Source organism: Lissotriton helveticus, chromosome 8 (assembly GCF_964261635.1).
Source record: "Lissotriton helveticus chromosome 8, aLisHel1.1, whole genome shotgun sequence".
NCBI lineage: Eukaryota > Metazoa > Chordata > Amphibia > Caudata > Salamandridae > Lissotriton > Lissotriton helveticus.
In genome coordinates, this window is record NC_136069.1 from 169,387,044 (window position 1) to 169,406,772 (window position 19,729).

The 19,729-nt window shown below is 44.5% G+C and overlaps 1 protein-coding gene across 1 annotated transcript in view; it reads right to left on the minus strand.

Moving 5' to 3' along the window:
- The window catches only part of GET1 (guided entry of tail-anchored proteins factor 1), a 373,421-nt gene that overhangs the window by 334,530 nt on the left and 19,162 nt on the right, over positions 1-19,729 (minus strand). The window contains exon 2 of the mRNA XM_078656836.1: positions 5,470-5,635. Coding sequence (XP_078512962.1) covers positions 5,470-5,635 — 166 coding nt within the window. The remainder of the gene's footprint in view (positions 1-5,469; positions 5,636-19,729) is intronic.

Below are 19,729 nucleotides of genomic sequence, written 5' to 3' on the forward strand. Positions count from 1 at the left end.
AAAGTCCTTCCAGTCGACTTCACGCTATACGAAACAAGCTGTGACGAGTGAGATGGGGTGGGAAGGACAGGCCAGCAATGAACGGGGAAGGGGCAGGCAACCATGGAAGTGAGGCGGTGGTAGGGATGGGCAAGCAACAAACAGAATGCGGACATTGGAAAGAAAACAAAAATCTCAAAAAGTTGTTACAAGTTTGCAGTCAGTAGAAGACACTGGCTTCCGGAAGCAGTACTTGGTCCAAGCTCCACAGCAAGGAAGAAGACATGAAGCTGAGCAGAAAGCTGGAGGCAGGAGGAGGCACTGACCAATAGGAAGAAAGGAAACAAGAGTGACGTGGGAGCCAACCAATGGTAGGCGCAGGTAAGTAATGGACAGCCCCTTTTAATTTATTTTTCTTCATTACAAAAGATTTTGCAAGGACTGCACGAGCGCCGTGTAGGCAAATGCTAAAAAGGGCCTCACAAGCCTGTAGCCCCTTTTATAATATTAAAGCACCCTGGGATTGCAAAAACCAGGTGCAAACCCCCACTGTACTCTTAGGCACTGCGTAATACTATGTTTAATACGGTCTCAGGCGTCCAGCAGAAATGGTGGGATGTCTTACTTGGCACCTTAAAGGCATCCTCAGGGGTAAAGACTAAGAAGTTAGAAAAGGCACTGCCAACACCCATGATATCAGTTGTGCCAACTTTACTTGCAATAAAAACATCAAGAAAAGACAGACTTGAAATAAAATATAGAAAACATTCTATCGAATAACACCACTATGTTTTCGAAATAAGAGAAAAAAAGGGAAAATCTGCTATCTGTGGGGAGTATCCACAACAAAAAAACATTTTTGGTGTTAAGTACACTTCTCCAAAGATTCATCTTAAATAATATCAGAGTAGTTATTGCATAAAGGAGGATTGTTCAAGAACCAATTCCAGCCAATCAATCCAACAAAGAAATGCAGAAAAACCTCATAGCCAAAACATGCCTTATCGCTGAACCCTTAGTGCAGGTGCTGATACATTTAAGTCAATGTAGCTGCTTGGCAATCTCGACAATTGGCATGCTTCCTAAATATGCTGAGTGACAGCTTCACCTTCTGTAGTTTAGATGCTGACCCCTGAATGACAATCCTGTACTAAAGCAAGCCGAAAAAAGATAAAATGTATTTATAAAAGGTGCTGGTTAAAAGCAATGTTGAAGGTACCAACACTAATAAAGTATAAGATGTGACCACGCCATGCGGTGGTCACATTGGACGCCGCAAAGGCGTTTGAACGAGTTTGCTGGGAGTACCTATGGGCAGTACTGGAGACTATGGGGTTCGGGCCCTCTTTTTAACTATACTAAAAGCCCTATATCATCATTCTACAGCTAATGTCTTCCTCAATGGAGCTCTCCCTAAGAGTTTTTTGATTTTTAGAGGGACGAGACAGGGCTGCCCCATCTCTCCCTTGTTGTTCAATATGTATTGAACCATTCGCCCAGGCGCTCCGCCAAGATGACCAGGTTAAGGCTTTCCGTGTGGGAGCATTTGGTAGGAAAATCGCTCTGTATGCGGATGACCTCATTGTTTATACAGCAGACCCTGTTATCACAATCCCTAGAGTAGAACGACTAGCAGAAGAATATGGGGTCTTTTCAGGATACCTAGATAATAAGGAAAAACCGGAATTATGTGTTGGAATATCCCAGATTGGAGGGGGCGTGTCCAGAGAGAGCTGAGGTATTTGGGAATAAGTATTGTGAACACACTGCAGGATATACCGCAACATAATCTAGAGAGGGTTGCTAAGGATATTGACAAAGCAATGACCAGGTGGAAGAATCTCTCATTAACGTTATATGGAAGGGTTAATCTTATTAAAGTAGTGCTATTGCCGAAGCTTACATTTTTTTACCAGCATATCTCTTACCTTCCCAAGAGGCCGGATAGATAAAATGCAGGCCAAATTGGGCAGTTTTGTTTGAGCAGATAGGGGAGCACATATGTCCAGGAAGAAACTGCGGCGTAAATTGGCTGATGGAGGGCTAACATTGACAGACCTAAGGTTATACTGCATGGCTTTCCAGTTTAAGAATTGTAGAGTGTTATTATGCACACCGGGGCACAGGGTGTGAGATAGATTGCTAGAGGAGATGGTTAAAGAGTGGGGCGCGAAAGGGTTTTTGTATAAATTCGGAGCAAAGACTTTAAAAAAAAAAAAAATTTGAAAACGTTAAAGGCAGCACTGACTCTGTGGGTCAGAATTGGGAACACACTAGGAATAGGATACTATTCAGGGGGGGCGCCAATAAGGGACTCGCCAGGCACGCCGGAATGTTTGCAAGACTAATTAAGTATTCCACTTAGGAGGGCCGGAATTGAGCTCTGGGGGGGTCTTATGATGCTGAACGAGGTGGTGCCACGGGAAATATTGTGGGCAAAGACAGGTGGATCCCTCTCAAGGTTTAAGTATCTTCAGTTGTTGTCCTGGGGGGAGGCCAATAGGAACGATACAGAAGGTTCTTGGGAGTTTGGAAAAAAATTACAGAATGAAACCCCAATGAAGAAGGAAGTACGTGACTGGTATCAAACATTGCTGTCTTTTGAGGAGAAAAAAATCAGAGCACCCTATGAGATCTGGGTTGGAATGATGCAGATGTCGGACCCAAAGAAGCTGAGGCAATTTTCCTTTAAGTTGCTATACAAAGTAATTAAACCATCAAACTTAAAAGGAAATCATTTGTTTACAGTCTACAGTCAACAGGCTCTATTGGTCGCCATATAAATTAGCAACGTTTGTAACAGCTGTTCCCCCAAGATGCCACAGATGTGATGCGCTGAGCGCCGACGACAGACATATGTTTTTTGAGTGCCCTATGTTAGAAGATTATTGGTCCACAGTGGAAAAGGCTATAAATGAAATTCTATGTGTCGGCATTAAAATAAGCTTGCCATCAATAGTGTTGGGAGTAGAAGATATGCCGAGTTTGCCCCTTACTTGGGATAAGCAGGCCCTGCTCTTTTATTTGATTCTCATGCAGGGCGAGAAATTTGTAAAAAATGAATGGAAGCTGCCCCACCCCTCGGGATAGACTGGTTCCAGGCGGTAAAAAGCACTTGTAAAAAGGATACTGATCTAGAGTCTAATAAGCACTCTAAGATCTGGGAGGCTTTTTAGAATTGGAATGGCATAATAAGAACCTAAAAACTGAACTCTATCAGTCCTATGATTACACCTGCGTGGACGTGCAACCAGGGAACTGGATGGGCTCGTGCGCAGGACTATTGAGATATCGCAAAAAGCCTGGGGAGGTACAGAACGGTTGGCATGCTGGAATTTGCATATAATGGTGGCATGAGGACAAAAAAAAGTTACAATAAAGGTAAATAATCATAAGCATTACTTTAATATATTGGCATGAGTCTGTAACATATAGACAAACAAGCCAGCTGGTACACCCCAGACTTCAGAATCACCATGCGCAAATGCTACCGACTCGAGAAACGATGACGCGCCACAAGGAACGCCTCTGACCCAGCCGCAGACAAGGAGGCCCTCAACAACTACCATCTGCACATCAAAGAAGCCAAGAAAGCAGCCATCACAGCCAGCATCAATACAGCGACCAACCACATGAAAGAACTCTTCAAAATAGTCAAGGTATTAACCAACCCGGCTGCCACAAAGAACACCATCAAACCCTCCCAAGAACTCTGTGACACCCTCTCAAGACTACATTCACAGAAAGATTGCCACCATCTAAAACACATTTGACCCCAACCTACTGCTCTCAACCTCAATTGCCTCAACCCATCAGCACACACCAGCCGAATGATCACTACCTGGCCTCCGATCACCACCCAGACCACCATGACCATAATGTCATCCATCCATTCTGGGTGCACCCACTGACCCCTTCCCCCACCGGATCTTCAGTCTTGGAACCAACCACATCAGCGCGGAACTCACCAGCATCATCAACACCACCATCTCCACATCAGCCTTCCCGGATAGATGGAAACACACAGAGGTCAGATCCCTCCTAAAGAAACCCTGCAAACTCAAATACTATCGACAAGCTCCCTTATCCAACCAAAGTACTCAAGAAGACCATCAACCAACAGTTCACCAAATACCTGGACCAAAACCACCTACTGGAAGTCTCCAAGTCCAGGTTGTGCATCAACCACAGCATCAAGACAGTGCTGATTGCTGCCACAGACAACATCAGAACCCTCCTCACCCGTGGCAAGACTGTGGTCCTGATCCTCCTCGACCTCTCTGCTGCATTCGACACCGTCTCCCACCACACCCTCATCAACAGGCTCTACAACATCGGCATCCAGCAAAGCACCCTAAAGTGGATCGCCTTCTTCCCTATACGACTCACTCAGAGAATCCGGCTGTCTCTCTTCACCTCCAAACCCAAGGATATCATATGCGGCATACTCGAAGGATCATCTCTCAGCCCCACCTTGTTCAACACCTACATGACGGCCCTCGCAGACATCGTCAGTTCCCATGGCCTCAACATAATCTCCTACAAAGATGACACTCAACTTATTCTCTCGCTCACCGAAGACCCCTCCAATGCCAAAACCAACTTCTGCGACGCCATGATCAAAATAGCCAGCTGGATGAGAGACAACTGCCTTAAACTAAACTCCAAAAAGACAGAAGTACTGATCTTCGTGAAGAACACCTCCTTCTGGGACCACAGCTGGTGGCCAACAGAACTCAGACCAACACCCACACCAACCGACGAGTCATGCAACCTAGGCATCATCATCAACAGAGAACTGACAATGAAGCTACAAGCCAACGCAGTCGCCTCCTCCTACTTCTGCATCCTTCACATGCTCCGCAGAATCTTCAGGTGGATTTCAGTCAACACTCAAGCCCACGTCACCAGCCGCCTCGACTACGGCAACGCTCCTATGTTGGCATCACCACAAAGCTCCTCAAAAGACTCTACACCATACTGAATGCTGCAACCATACTCATCCTGGACCTCCCAAAATGGAATCACATTACCCCCCCACCCCCCACTCAGAAACTTCCACTGATTCCCCATTCTAAAGAGATGCCAGTTAAAGATCCTCAAGTACGCCTACAAAACTCTACATGATCAAAGACAATCCTACATCAACCATCGATTGAAATTCTACATACCCGCAAGACACCTGCGATCCTCCTCACCTGTCTGTTCACACACCCCTGCATCCATCGCAGCCGAAACAGAGGCCACTGCTCCTTCTACTACATCTCCGCCAAGGCCTGAAACAATCTGCCCCTCCATCTCCGAACAGCAGCTTTAGAAAGAAACTCAAGACCTGGTTTTTCAACTGAGACATCGTACCCACATCGCCCAAATACCCCTAGGGGTGACAGTGCTGCGCTATACAAATGTGGATTGATTGAGTGATAAATTAGGTGCATACGTAGAGCATGCACTTCAAAGTACACCAACAGAAAATAAGCAATACTGTACCATGAGTCTTGAGCTTGTCAGTCATTTTATTAATTTTTCTTTCCAGTCTTGCATATCTGGCAAATTCGTCCATCATGCTAATAGCCGCCAGCTCTAACTTCATGCCCTGAATTTCAGCTCTCATCTGGTTCTCCTGCTCTGCATCCTTCTGCAGCAGCCTGGAAATCTGAGAATGAATTACCAAATTAATTCCACTAATAATTCTCAAAGTGCGAGGGATGTTGAAACAAGCAGCATTAAACTGATACATAAAAGAACAAAGCACATTTATTAATTTATTGGGTTTTTCACAGAACTGTGGCACAATATCAATATCAAATTAGGCTGATGAATTCGGGAATTTACAAACGTAGTTTACATAGATATCTTTTGAATATACCGGTCACTCGAATTGATCCAGAACGTTTTATAACTGCTCCAGTGCCACAAGTTGCCACCATCAAACTCCGTGGCGACCTTGTGCCGCCTCTAGAAGTTAAAGACACACACAAATGATGGACGGAATGCAGAACAAATCAAAACGTTCACCCCCAGTCAAGAGATCTGGGTTCAATCCATCATTCTTTTGCTCACCATACCACCCCAGTTCAGACCCGGCCATATGCAAATCAGTCTTGACCCTGTGCCTCATGGCAATAGTCCAGCCCGAACTGCCAAGCCAGGTCCTCCCTGGACCAGAAACAAGCATCCTAGGACCGGTTTCAGGGTTTCACCCCTCTTCAGCCAGGATAGCTTAATTCTAGTGGCACAGTTAGGTCTGGACTGTTCCCATGAGGCACAGGGTCAAGACTGATTTGCATATGGCTGGGTCTAAACTGGGGTGGCACTGTGAGCAAAAAACCAATGGAGTTAACCCAGATCTCTTGACTGGGGGTGAATGTATGATGTATTCAGCATTCCGTCCAACATTTGTTTGCATAGCACTTTTCACCCTAAGTGGGATGGGTATGCCCAGACGTGGGTCCCTTGCTCACAGTGCCACTGGATTCAAGCTAGCCTGCTGATGATGGGTAATACCCAGTAACCGGTCCCATTACTGTATCTGGTCTTGATGTCCATCTGAGATGCAGAACTGAGCTTGATTATGAGATCACTGAGACACAGTTCCCAACTTCATAGGATCCCTGAGCTCTCCCTGGATGTCTGTACTACACAAGTCTGGAGGCGGCGTTCTAAATCAGATACTTACTCCTTGCTCTCTAAACTGATGCGGTTTACCAAGCTCTGATGAATGTTGGTGGACTGAACACTTGCCCTGGGACAACGATTGGCTACCACTGAGGAAAGTGCCTCCTCTGCAGCAGTCAAAGTGCTAGACTTAAAACTAATTCCAATGGAAACCTTTTTAGAGAGCTAATGCACCCATGGCCTAAAAACCCTCGCTGCCCTTCAAACTTTGATGGCAACTTGATCTAAGCGAAGTTCAGCCCCTACCTGGGAGTAATCCTGTAGTTAGGCATCACAAGTCTCCACAGGTGATCTGGGCTTTTTGAGCCAGCATTTGATTCTAGAGAGCTTGGTAGTTCAGGCATCTAGACAAAGAATCAAAACACATCAATGTCTTCAGGAAGTTAGTCTTTTCTTGCCTGCTTGGCCTTGTGGTCCCTGAATGCTGTCTGCCTGCTGGGATGAGATACCATGGCGAACATGGATACCAATGTTAAGTGCAGTACAGATTTTTCAGTCCGTTTTTCATGTTTATGGCGGAGCACAGTTGTGAGATTTGTAAAACCGTGTCGGGAATGGCGGCGAATTAGAACGCGGTGAGTTGATATAACATCGGTTATATATCTTTGCAGGACTGAAAACAGTTCGGCTACGGTTCAGGTATGTTTTGTTGATTTTGGAGACACTTTAAATGGAAATACCATACGTTATTAGACAGAGTTCGTCATTATGATTTTGTCGTTTTTACAGCTTACGGTAAGCTCTATTATATAATGAAAATTCGTTTAACTGGAGAGTGAGCTCACAAAGTCGAGTAGTAGTAAGATCACTTGAGAGAACATGAATATTCATACATCTTTTATTGATTCCAGCTCGCAAGCACAGCAATTTGTCTACACAGGTAGGATTCGGCACACTAATAATACCACGCCCATGGGCGTTCTAGTAATTTCAATACACTTACATCTCCCTATATTTTTTTGTTGTTTTTTAAGGTACCAGGGTGTAACGAAATGCATAGGGCAGAATAAGAAAACTGTAATGTTTAAAAAATAATAATGGAATGTAAATATTGTACATGTATGATTCAAAGTTAAATCAAATAATATGATGTATTTGTTGATATGACGAAATAATCAACACTCAGTATGCACAGTAAACAATGAGTAATATTCATTAAAAAAGATAATTGTTTTCTGGAATAGAGTTTGAACAAAATTTCTTTGAAAAGTAAAGGTGTAACACACCAAGTGAACAGTGCGCATCTAGGTGGGTTTGTTAGCCCACCATAACTCATATTCAGAACAAGGATTGACTACCCTTATTAGCCGCAGCACCGGTACTTAAAAGTGATAAACAAGGTTAACCAACGGAGTGCTCCTCACCGCCCACATAACTAACATTGTCCTCAGTCAAACAGTGGGGAGGCACCCAACAGCTCAAAATGCAGTTTGATACAATATCAGGGATCACAGATAACAGAGCTAACATCCTGGCTTACACTACTGAACAGGCCGATGAAATATACTCGTTAATACAAGAGGTGAGATCAATGGACGCCCATGGGGGCTCAATCAGCCAACAATTGAAACAATTGGAATACCTAACACGACGACAACTCAACCAAAGAATGCACGCATCAACTCTAGTACAGTACCATAAAGCGAAGCGTATACCTAGAGGACTAAGACTATCCATCAAGCCAATGCTGTTTCGATTTAATCTTAATGCCAAATTCATGGACAAGTGGTACAGTATTTTAAATAAGTGTTCGTTAGACCTGATCCTGTTAATTGTGGAACAATTATCCAAAACAATTCGAGAATCAGAGGAAGAAATTTTCAATTTAAAAACTGAATTGGAAACTAGGATGGAAGCGGACACGTGGAAAATCAGTTTGGAAGGTATCAATCAAAAACTAGACAAATACAGCAAAGAATTACAGGAGGGGAAACTGCGCAAATTTAAGCGCGATACTATTGACTATAAACTGAATGAAGTTTATACGTGGGCGGAAATTTATGCCAGTCGACAATTTCACCCCAAAAAGACCACGCCAACAGCTCACTCATCCGAAGAAAGTCTTGTAACAGATAAAGAAACATCAATCAGTAGAGGACCAGTGCACACAACAACATCTACTAGTACTGCGGGTTCACAAGTAGCAACAACTAGTGGCAATGTAGCTTTTTTGTCCGAGGAAGAGAATCTAGGACAACCACCATCACACCAGTTGGAAACAACAACAGGCAGCGCAAAACCAGGAGAGGAAGTGGCAGGAAAATCACTAGGGAGTGGCAGGACAGTGGTTTAATCATTAACATCTCTTCTGTAGTTTTGTCACAAAAGCAGATCACAGTGTTGAACAAAGGGCTTTCATTTGTACCTACAACCAAAGCGAATGTAATGGAAACTGAGGGAGCTATTTACCTCTTCATGAGAAACCTCAGATTGCGGCATTTCTTTACAAATGTAGTTGATTCTACAGCGCAGACAGCTGAAAATCAGGCACAACATTTTAAACCAAAGAGTACTTACATACCGCCAGTATCCCATAAAATGCTGGACACTTTTGAAATCATGGTTAAAAAGGATGTACAAACTTTGGATTTCAAAAAAGACAGACAATGTAATCTTACGAAGGCAGAATTAAATATCATTCAGAATATCGCAAATAATCAAGATCTTACAATTCAGCCTGCAGACAAGGGAGGAGCCATGGTAATTATGGACACTCATTTCTATGAGAGGAAAGTTGATGATCACGTAACAGACACTAACACCTATTTGTAATTGGATAGTGATCCCACAGTAAAACGTCAACAAATGCTGAGAGAACTATTACAGAACACCGTTGACCAACAATGGATTGACACCAACACACAAGCTTTTCTGACGACTATGCATCCAAGATGCCCAAAGCTATATATGATTCCAAAGGTCCATAAACATCTGACCAACCCCCCATTAAGACCGATCGTCTCGGGGTGTGAGTCGATTTTCGATCCCCTCGGACGGTATTTAGATCATTTTTTGCAGCAATTTGTGCAAGGATGGAGTTCCTATATCAAGGACACTACAGATTTTTTGAACAAATTATCTACAAGGCAACAGGATTTTCAGGAACATTGGATTTTGTGCACAATTGATGTTGTAACACTTTATACCTCAATCCCACATTCATCAGGTTTAGAATCAATCGAATGGGCACTACTTAGAATGGAGGATTTAAGCACAGATAAAGTATTCCTACTGCAACTTCTGCAGTTTTGTTTACATAACAGCTATTTTCAGTGGAAAGATCAATATTTTGCACAACTATCTGGCATGTCTATGGGTTTTGCAGGGGCCCCTGCGTACGCCAATATTTTTATGGCTCATTTTGAGGCAGACAATCTGATGAACACCAATGCATGGAGGAATATTAAAATGTACTGTCGGTTCATTGACGAAATTTTTCTAATATGGGACGACACAATAGATTCACTACAAGAACTGATTCTAAAACTCAATCAGGTGAACCAGTGGTTCCCAAACTTTTTTTACCCATGGCTCCCTTGACCTAATTGGCAGTTGGCCGTGGCTCCCCACCATTTGTTTACCGGCGCACTGGGGTGCCGCGGCGCACACTTTGGGAACCACCGCAGTAGACCTTTGTACTCTCTACCATTCCTATGTGACTCTTAGAGTTTATCCATTTGTAGGTCTTCCCTGTGTGACTTCACTACTTGTACATTTGCAATTTATTTCTGTTTATATCTCTTCCCTGTGTGACTTTATAACTTGTACATTTGCAAATTTTTTCTGCTTGTATCTTTTATGTAACGCCTGTAATCCTACGTTCTTATGTATCGCAACTGGTTCTTATGTAAAGCGCTGTGACACATTCGGGTAATGTTCGCGCTATATAAAATCGCATTAAATAAAAATAAAACCAAAGGGTGTACGTTCTTATTGTAGTGATTTTTCTTTTTGGTTTTAATTGCAATTACATTTCACTGTCTCTCATGAAGCACACTTAAACTCTAGGAACCATGTAATATATGCAAAGCGATACTCTTTTGCGTCTTGTCCCGTTTTGTAAAATTGCACATACAAAAACCCAATGTGATTTTCAAGCACTTCCGAAGAACTTTGCATTCTGACCGTCACAAGAAGAGGAAATGTGTTGCAATGTTTACGGTGTTATTTACACTTGTAAAACTAGGCACTTCCATGCTGTACAGTGAGGCTATTTGGGGCCCTGCCCGCTTAGCGTGGTTTATTGTTTTCCACTTCTTCTCAACGAGCTCTTAATTGAGCCATTTAAATGCAGAGTGCGGCGAGGGCAGGGCTCACTTCAGCACAAAGGTGGGGGAGGAATTGCGTCTGCAATTTCCACGACCCCACATCCTGGCGGCGGCGCGGCGCCCCTGGCTTCTTATCGCGGCGCACCGGGGTGCCGCGGCGCACACTTTGGGAACCACCGAGGTGAACCCTAGAATACAATTCACTCATAAAATTGACAACAATGTGATGGATTTTTGGGACGTCAGAATAATTAAGAAACCAACAGGATTTGAGACTGAACTGTATTCCAAGCCCACAGATCGCAACAATGCATTGATCTATACGAGTTTTCATCCCAGGAGTCTGGTAAAGAATCTTCCACTTTCTCAGTTTATCAGAATCAAGAGAATTTGCTCAGACCCAAAGACATGCGTAATCAAGTTGCAAGAACAAGCACAGAAATATGAGGATAGAGGCTATCCTACAGAAGAATTACAAGCTAATATTGATAGTGTTATGAAGATGGACAGACGAGTTACTTACACCCAAAACTAAAACAACCAGTGATAGAATGGTTTTCGTCACCAAGTATACCACACAATCTAAAGCTATCAAAAGCATCATAAATCAAAGATGGGAATTGTTGTCCTCAGAAGCTGAGTTTAAAGGCATATTCAGAGATAAACCAATGCATGCGTATACCAGAGGACAAAACCTAAGGCAAATATTGAAACAACAACAGAAACAATCAACGCAACAAATATCATCGCACAAAGGCACAGTACGCTGTCAGAACTGTACGCATTGTAACAATGTGATCACTGGAAAGTCATTCACACACCCCACAACAGGAGCACGGATCAAACTCAGACATACAAGTGACTGCAATGCGCAACATGTTGTTTACGGTATCAAATGCCCGTGCGGGATGGCGTACGTTGGCAAAACTAAGCGGAAGTTGAAAATTAGATTGACAGAGCATAAGAGCAGAATACGTAACTTACATTTATCATCTCCATTAGTTACGCATTGGAGAGATGCGAAACACACTATTTCACAAATTTGTTTTCTGATCATTGAAAAAGTTGGCATACGACCAGGAACAGACAATGACCAAAGATTGCTACAACGCGAACTATATTGGATAAAACAGCTCAATACCATGATTCCAACTGGTCTTAATGATAGGTATGATTTATCGTGTTACCTTTAAACTTAGTGTCATGGAGCCCAAAAAAAGATGGGAGATCTGAGGCCAATCTTAGGTTTTCGCTATCTGAAAACCTTCCTTCAAAACAAAGACTTCAGACTAGGTTCTCTCCACCCTGGATAGCAGGGACTGGATGTTGTCCTTGAACTTTCAGGATGTGTACTTTGATGTGCCCCATCTGCAGTCCCACACTGTTGTTGGGCCGTGGTGGGGTTGCAGCATTTCCAATTTGCCATTCTACTCTTCGGCCTCTCCTCTGCCCCATAGGTGTTTAGAAAGGTGGAGTGGTGGTTACAACCCAGCTTCGCAGATCAGGGATACATGTATTTCCATACCTCAATGACTGGCTGCTGACTGTGGGCTTGCCTCAGTCTGTTGCAAACCACCTCCAAACAACAATAAACTTTATATCCTTCCTGGGGTTTTCCATAAGAGAGACAGAGTTCCACCGGATGCAGATGCAGAAGATTCCCTTCAAAGAGCCCACCCAGGACACCGAGGCATTCAAGGCTTTGTCACCCCCACAGAAAGTCCAGGACAGTCAAGCATGATCCTGATGTATCGGGCTAAATCCTGGGAACCTGTGTAGGCAGTTCTCAGTCTTCTTGGGCTCGGACTTCATGTAGCCTACTATTCTGGCATGCCTGAAGTCACATGCGGACCTGGCAGAAGAACCTCTGCCTCCAGTGGGATCACCACTGTGGTTGTCTTTCAGTCAGTTTACACATATCAAAGAAGACAGCCCAAGACCTTCAGTGGTGGCAGGTGAATACCAATCTGCTCAATGCAGGCCGTTCTCCCTACCCATTTTCAGAGCTCATACAGGGTATGGCTGCATCGTCTCTGGTATGGCGCGGCCATGAGAGCAAAAAAGGGATTAGTGGCCAATAGTTTTCAGTGGACCAGAAGATCCATATCAACCTCCTATAGCTTTGAACTATTTGATTGGCTCGTAGGGCGGTTCACATATCCATCAAGAGAAGACCAGTGAAGGTCTTGTCAGGCAACCAGGCTAGTAGGTCGGCGTGGGGTCGCTGACCCTGTGTCAGGGGGCGCTGCACCCTTGGAAATGGCGGGACCCATTCAATCATTTGGTGGGTCACTGAAAGTCAGGACACATGAGCTAAGCAGACAGACCACAAAGGCATTTTCATTCAGTGGTGTCTCGAGATATCTTAGCTTAGTGGGGTGTGCCTTGGTTGGATCTTTTCGCCATCACGGAGAAGACACAGTGGGAAGATTTTGGCGTATTGGAGTCTCCACTAGGAGTCTCCCTGGGAGATGCTAGCTACATAGAAACACATGTATCCTGTACACCTTCTCACTGCTACCTATGCTATTCTGAAGATCAAGAAAGCATGGGCTCAGATCATCTTGATAGCTCCAGACTGGTCCGGGAGAGTGTGGTACCCAAATCTGTTTAGCTTCATAATTTGCCCTCTGATCAGTCTATCGCCTCAGAAGCATCTTCTGTCTCAGCAACAGGGCAGGGTTCTGCACCTAAAACTGCACCATACATGGTAAAGGCATATGCGTTGTAGTAAAGACTTGCGTGGTACATGATGCATGGTAAAGGCATTGCATTTTAGGTAATACCTGCGTTGCAAAAGGCCGTTTCCCCTAGCTACAGACCTTTATTCAAGCGCTGCCCTTCTACTCAGGATAAGCTACAGGAACTAACCAGCTAAGGTGAAAATAAGGAATCCTCCCTACTCCGTTCAAAGTTACGCAGTTTCAAACCATACACAGACCCTTAGCTTTACAATGGGGTCTTTAAATAGAAGAAAACAGGAGAACAGTCCAGGGGTGAAAGTAGGGAAGGGGTTCAGCAATTCTTACTATCAACTCAAGCCTTTCAAAGCACCCTCTAACTTTAGATGCTATACACCTTTGGTGGACCTGCAACTATGGCTACCCCATACCTCATGCATCCAAACACTACTCGGATACACACACCCTCATCCATTCAGGAAGACTCAAGAGACTAGACGGATTATACACAGAGAGGACCAGCAGGCAGTCTCCTCACTGGGGTGCGGGTAAACAGGCCATACCACTCAACTTTTAATCAGCGGACAGTAACAGTTAGTGCAGTCACATGGATGGTGTCACTCTGGATGTTGCAGATTCTCCGACAGATTCCAGCTCTATTTGCATTTGACATCCAAAACATGTAGCACACCTCTCAGGGGACATGGGACATGAATCTCCAGCCCAGAAAACATACTGGAATAAGCAGAACGAGAAAATACGGAGTGGGATAACTCATGACTACTATCCGGGTACGTTCAAATTCCCATACTTCACAGTTGATCTCAAGCAAACTGTAGCGTAAGTTAGCTACAGTATAGTAAAAGCCAATGTCGCCTCCTTTTTCTCACTTGGTCTAGACATGGATCCAGGAGCTCTTATTAACTTACATCTAGACTACTGCACTTCTTTTTACACCTCATTAAGGAGGTCAGTCAGAAGCTCCAGCGAGTGGTAGAATGCTGCCACTGGTTGGCTATTAAACTGAAGAAATGTTACGACATTTTCACTACAGGAGGAAATTCCACTGGATCTTAGTATCTGAAATAACAGTTCAAAAATGTGTTTGATTTACAAATCTGTATCTGAAGACTGTCCCCATCTGTTTGTGGCAGATCTTCATAAAGTCGGGGAAAATACATGTTTAGAATTTCCAAGAGCTAACTTTATGATCAAGAATATAGGTTATGGATGGGGAGTCCAAAGTAATGTCACATACTACAAGCTCTTCATGGTTGCTACTAGAGCATTCCATCCTTAAATGTCAACTCAAACAACACCTCTTTTCCTGGACAGGTTAGTGGAAGTTTACTTTGAGAGCAAACACCCACTTACTCGCCAGAGCAAGACTTAAAAGCCACATTGGCTACCGTGGCTATTGTTACGGCTAGTAGCAGTCAAAGCACCATTCCTAGGGAGTTAGTTATGCAATTGCCTAAACAATGGTTGGAACTGTCTGGCATGGCAAGGTACTTCATGGCATTGGCATTCACTTAAAATAAGAATATGCGCTTGCCCCGAAACTTTCTCCATTAAAATCGGATATAGAAATAACATCGACATTCTTTGCAGAGGAGCTTATTTACTGACAAAGTAAATCAATACTTTACTGACATGAAGGCACGCTGTCAGGCTAGTAAATGCTCTGAGAATTCAAACACCATTTGAGGAAAGAAAATCGTTTTATTTATCAGCACCAACCTCTACAAGTTGCAAATATATGCAACTGCATTTTGGCATGGTTGCGTTTCCATGAGGTACCACACAAAGAGCCAGAACTATTGGCTTTGCCAACGAACGTTCTGTTTTCAGTAATTAGGTTGTGCATTCTTATCCACATGTGATTGTGACTTGCACACTATTCCGGACTAAAATGTCAAACATTGCCTACTTTAGTGAAAATAAACTATCCACTTTAGAGGTAAGAGGTTGAGTTTGATACGCCAGGGATTTGAACTCATAACCTGGAGGACTCACATTTGTCTGCAGAGAAAGCTTAATTCACTATGAACTGCTGCTGAAATGAAATCGGTTGGCATGCTAGGGGGTTGGATCTGGTTGCAATCATGCTGCTTCTTTGCCAAATATTAACTAATTTTTGGTCAAGGCAAAATATGATGTATTATATTTTAACTGTTTAACCACTTCCAGGGATCCAGAGACGTCCATGCCACTTTTAGCTCTAAGATCCCTAGCCTAACTCTATTAAATAAATTGGTACACAATTACAAAGTATCTAAATCTCGGTCACACTTTATTTCTTGAGCAAAAAGCATGTCTAACCCATCCTCTGGAGACTTTTGTACCTGTGGAACATAGATTTTTATTTTATTTAACTGTTTTTAAAGTCTCCCACACCACCCCAATATATGCCTCGACACTCCCACTGGTCGGTTTACCCTGCTACCCAGGGTTTACACTGCTAGGGACTTGAGGGTCTGGACAGAACACTCAGTGCTCACGACAGGCAAACTCTTCTCAGATAGGCATTTCCTCCCCTTTGAACGACTGGCTGAGGAAGGCGGACTCCCGCCAGGGCAATTCCTCTTACATAGACAACTCAGGCGTTCTTACCATACTCTCTGGAACACCATAGAAGGGGACCCCCCCCTCCCACCCCACCCAGTCTTCCAATCTATCCTAACTATGGGCACTGACCGTCACCTTATCTTTAACTTTGGGAGGGTCCTTTACGACAAGGAGTGGGACGGAGTACGAGTGGGATAGAGTACGAACATTTCGATACCCTACCTTCCGTAGCAGACCTCAACATACTTTCAACTGACTCCTCAACTTCTCCGACTCCAATAGAAACACAATAACTATGTGGGAACCACACTATACGCAGACCACTGCCACCATCATGAACACCACCCACTCAGGATCACCCAGAGATTCCTGCCCCACCACATGTTCAACCTGGGAAACAGTACAATCAGCAAGGAACACACCACAATACTCAATTCGTCCATCACTCCGTCACCTTCCCAGAGGGTTGGAAACACGTGGAAGTCAAAACGCTCCTCAAAAAAACACTGCAGACCCCAAACAACTCAAACACTACCGGCCTTGTCCCTGTGGCCTTTCGCTGCAAAAGTTCTGGAAAAAGCAATAAACTTCCAACTCACCAACCACACAACAATCTCCTGGACCCCTCCTAATTTGGATTCCATGCAAATCACAGTACAGAAACCGCCCTCACCACGGCCACCGATGACATCAGAACTCTCCTAGACAAAAGAGGGACCGCCACACTGATCCTCCTCTATCTCTCTGCAGCCTTCGACACTGTATCCCACTACATCCTCCTATACGAACTCCACCAGATGGAGATCTGAGAGAAAGTCCTCAGGATCGCATCCTTCGCCACAGGATGAACCTAGAGCGTCCGCAATCCACCCTACACCTCGGGCCCAAAAAACATCATCTGTGGTGTTCCCCAAGAGTCTCCTCTGAGCCCAATACTGGTAAACATGTACATGGCCCCTCTGGCCACCCTGGTCAGATCCTATGGCATCAACATCATCTCCTAAGCGGACGATACTCAGTTGATCCTCTACCTATCTTAGGACACCACTAACACAAAATCAAACTTCCACAGGTGCATGACCAGCGTTGCCAGCTGGATGCAGTATAGATGCCTCAAACTCAAGTCGACAAAATAGAGATACTCATCTTCGGGAGCAAAACCGCCCCATGGGACGACTCCTGATAGCCAACTGAATTTGGCCCCTCACCCACAGAACACGCAAGGAACCTCTGCATCATACTCGACATCAAGCTCCCTATTAAGAAAAAGATAAACGCGGTCTCGTCTTCCTGCACCCTATGCATAGTAATGAAGATCTTCAAGTGGCTCCCCATCAGCACCAGATGGACTGTCACCCAGGCCCTCGTCACCAGCCGTCTGGGCTAAGTCAACTCACTATACGAGGGGATCACCGCACAACTACTGAACAGACTCCAGACCATTCAGAACACAGCAGCGAGGCTCACACTCGACCTTCCGAAGTGGACCCACATCACCCCTCACCTCAAGTCTCTGCACTGGCTCCCCATCAGCAAACAGTGCCAATTCAAATTCCTTACCCACGCCTACAAGGCCCTGCACAAGAGACTGGCCTACCTCGATCGCAAACTGAATTTTATCCAACCCGTCAGACAACTACTCTCCGCTTTTCTCTCCCTAGCCCACATGCCCGACATCCATAAAAGCAGAAGTGGCGGCCAAATCTTCTCTCACCAGGCCGCAAAATCCTGGAACGGCCTCCACCTTCGAACAGACCCCACCCTGCAGGATTTCAGGAAAGGCCTAAAAACCTGGTTATTTGACTAACGGCCCTCAGAAGCAGCATTATATCTCCCCTGTGCCTGGATACCCTCAAGGGTGATAAGTATCACTATTCAGCTCCTGTTTGACTGAAAGCAGTTGAATTTCCCAAAAAAGTATCCGGAAACTCCTGCTACAAAAAAATACAAATACTCATACTTCATAGGGCATATTTGACCCCAGCACAATTAAACAGTCTCTTTCCCAACACACAAACCAACTGTCTGCGCTACCAGCCTCCCGACACTGACCTTAAGCACATCAGAGTTCAGAGTTATTGACACTCAATCCACACGACCTTACGGGTCGTTACAGAACTGTCAGATGTTTACACATGGGAGGCATGCTCCCTGGGCGTCTTTAAATGTAAAAAAAAGCTAAAAAGTATGAGCCCACTGTAAGGAACTGGCTCTATATAGACTACACCAAAATGAGGTATAATGTTTATAGGGTACAGGTGACCCCAGAGGGAGGCAGAGGTTAAAGTTAGATAGAACCTTACTCTCTATTTGTGGTAGAGTGGTCAAGCAGTAAGGCAGTATCAGAGGACAGTGATAAGCATTTGATGTACACACTCAGTCAGCAAAGGAATTCACACACTCAAGGACTGAACTCTAGACCAATTGTTTTTGTATAAAAAAATATACTGTTGTTTTATTTTTAAACCAAGCAAGCCTGGCACAGGTAAGCATTAAATACTTTACAGTAATAAGTTGCTCAATGTAGAACAGTTTGAAATTGCAATAGGAATTGTACTTTGTTTGTTTTACAGGGGATGCAGTAGATTGCAATACTTAGCAAATACAGTACATTGAAATGAATAGGTTTTTTCAGTAAATTACAGGTAAGTTACTTTTTACGTTACTTTTCTACCTCAGTGCTGGATACCTAGATTCAAGCACTGGGACATTTCCTGCAAACAGGTAAGTAAATACGTTCTTTTAGATTTCAAAACCCCACACTTAGAAACTTTTTGGAAGAAAATTGTCAATGTTATCCTATGGAGGTAAAACATGTTATCGGTTCACAGGTAAGTTATCGACTGTTGAAGTTAAGGTTCAGGGGTTAGACTCAGGGGTCCCCCAGGGTCAGTGATGCACTCTTGTTACACCCTCAGCAGCACCTGGGCAGCCGGGTGCAAAGTGTTGAGGCCCAATGTTATCCAGTGGAGGATAGGGGGCGTCCGGTTGGTGGCTGCCGGCAAGCAGGCCACTGGGCTGTGGGAGCAAAGCTCTAGGGGTTTAGGTCAGGGCAAATGGATAAACAAAGTAGCACAAAAGTTGCATCCTCAGCAGCACTGGGGCAGCCGGGTGCAGAGTGCTGTTTCGACGTCGGGCGCCCTTTTGTTTTCAATGGAGAACCTCCGGTTTGCAAAAGCACTACAGGCACGGAGACAAAGGACTTCTTGGTGCGACCACCACTTTGAGAGGCAAGTTGGGAAGTTAAGGGTTGGTTAGGCACCGTTGGTTTGGGCACACAAGGCCTTGGGGCGTCGGGTGCAGGGGTGCTTTCTGGGGTCGGATCTTCTTACCAGTTCCTGGTCATGGTTAGTGGGGGCCTTCTGGATTTAGACTGCAGGCGTTAGCTGGAGGTCTGAGGCAGGCCATGCAGTGCCGGATCTCGGGTCAGGATCGCTGGAGTGACCTCCTCATGGTGTCTTCCACTCGAGCCGGGTTCAGCAGGTGCAGAGTGGGCTGGATTCGCAGTTTTTGTGGCTGCTGTTAGAGGTTGCTGTTTGAACAAATCCGGTGTTC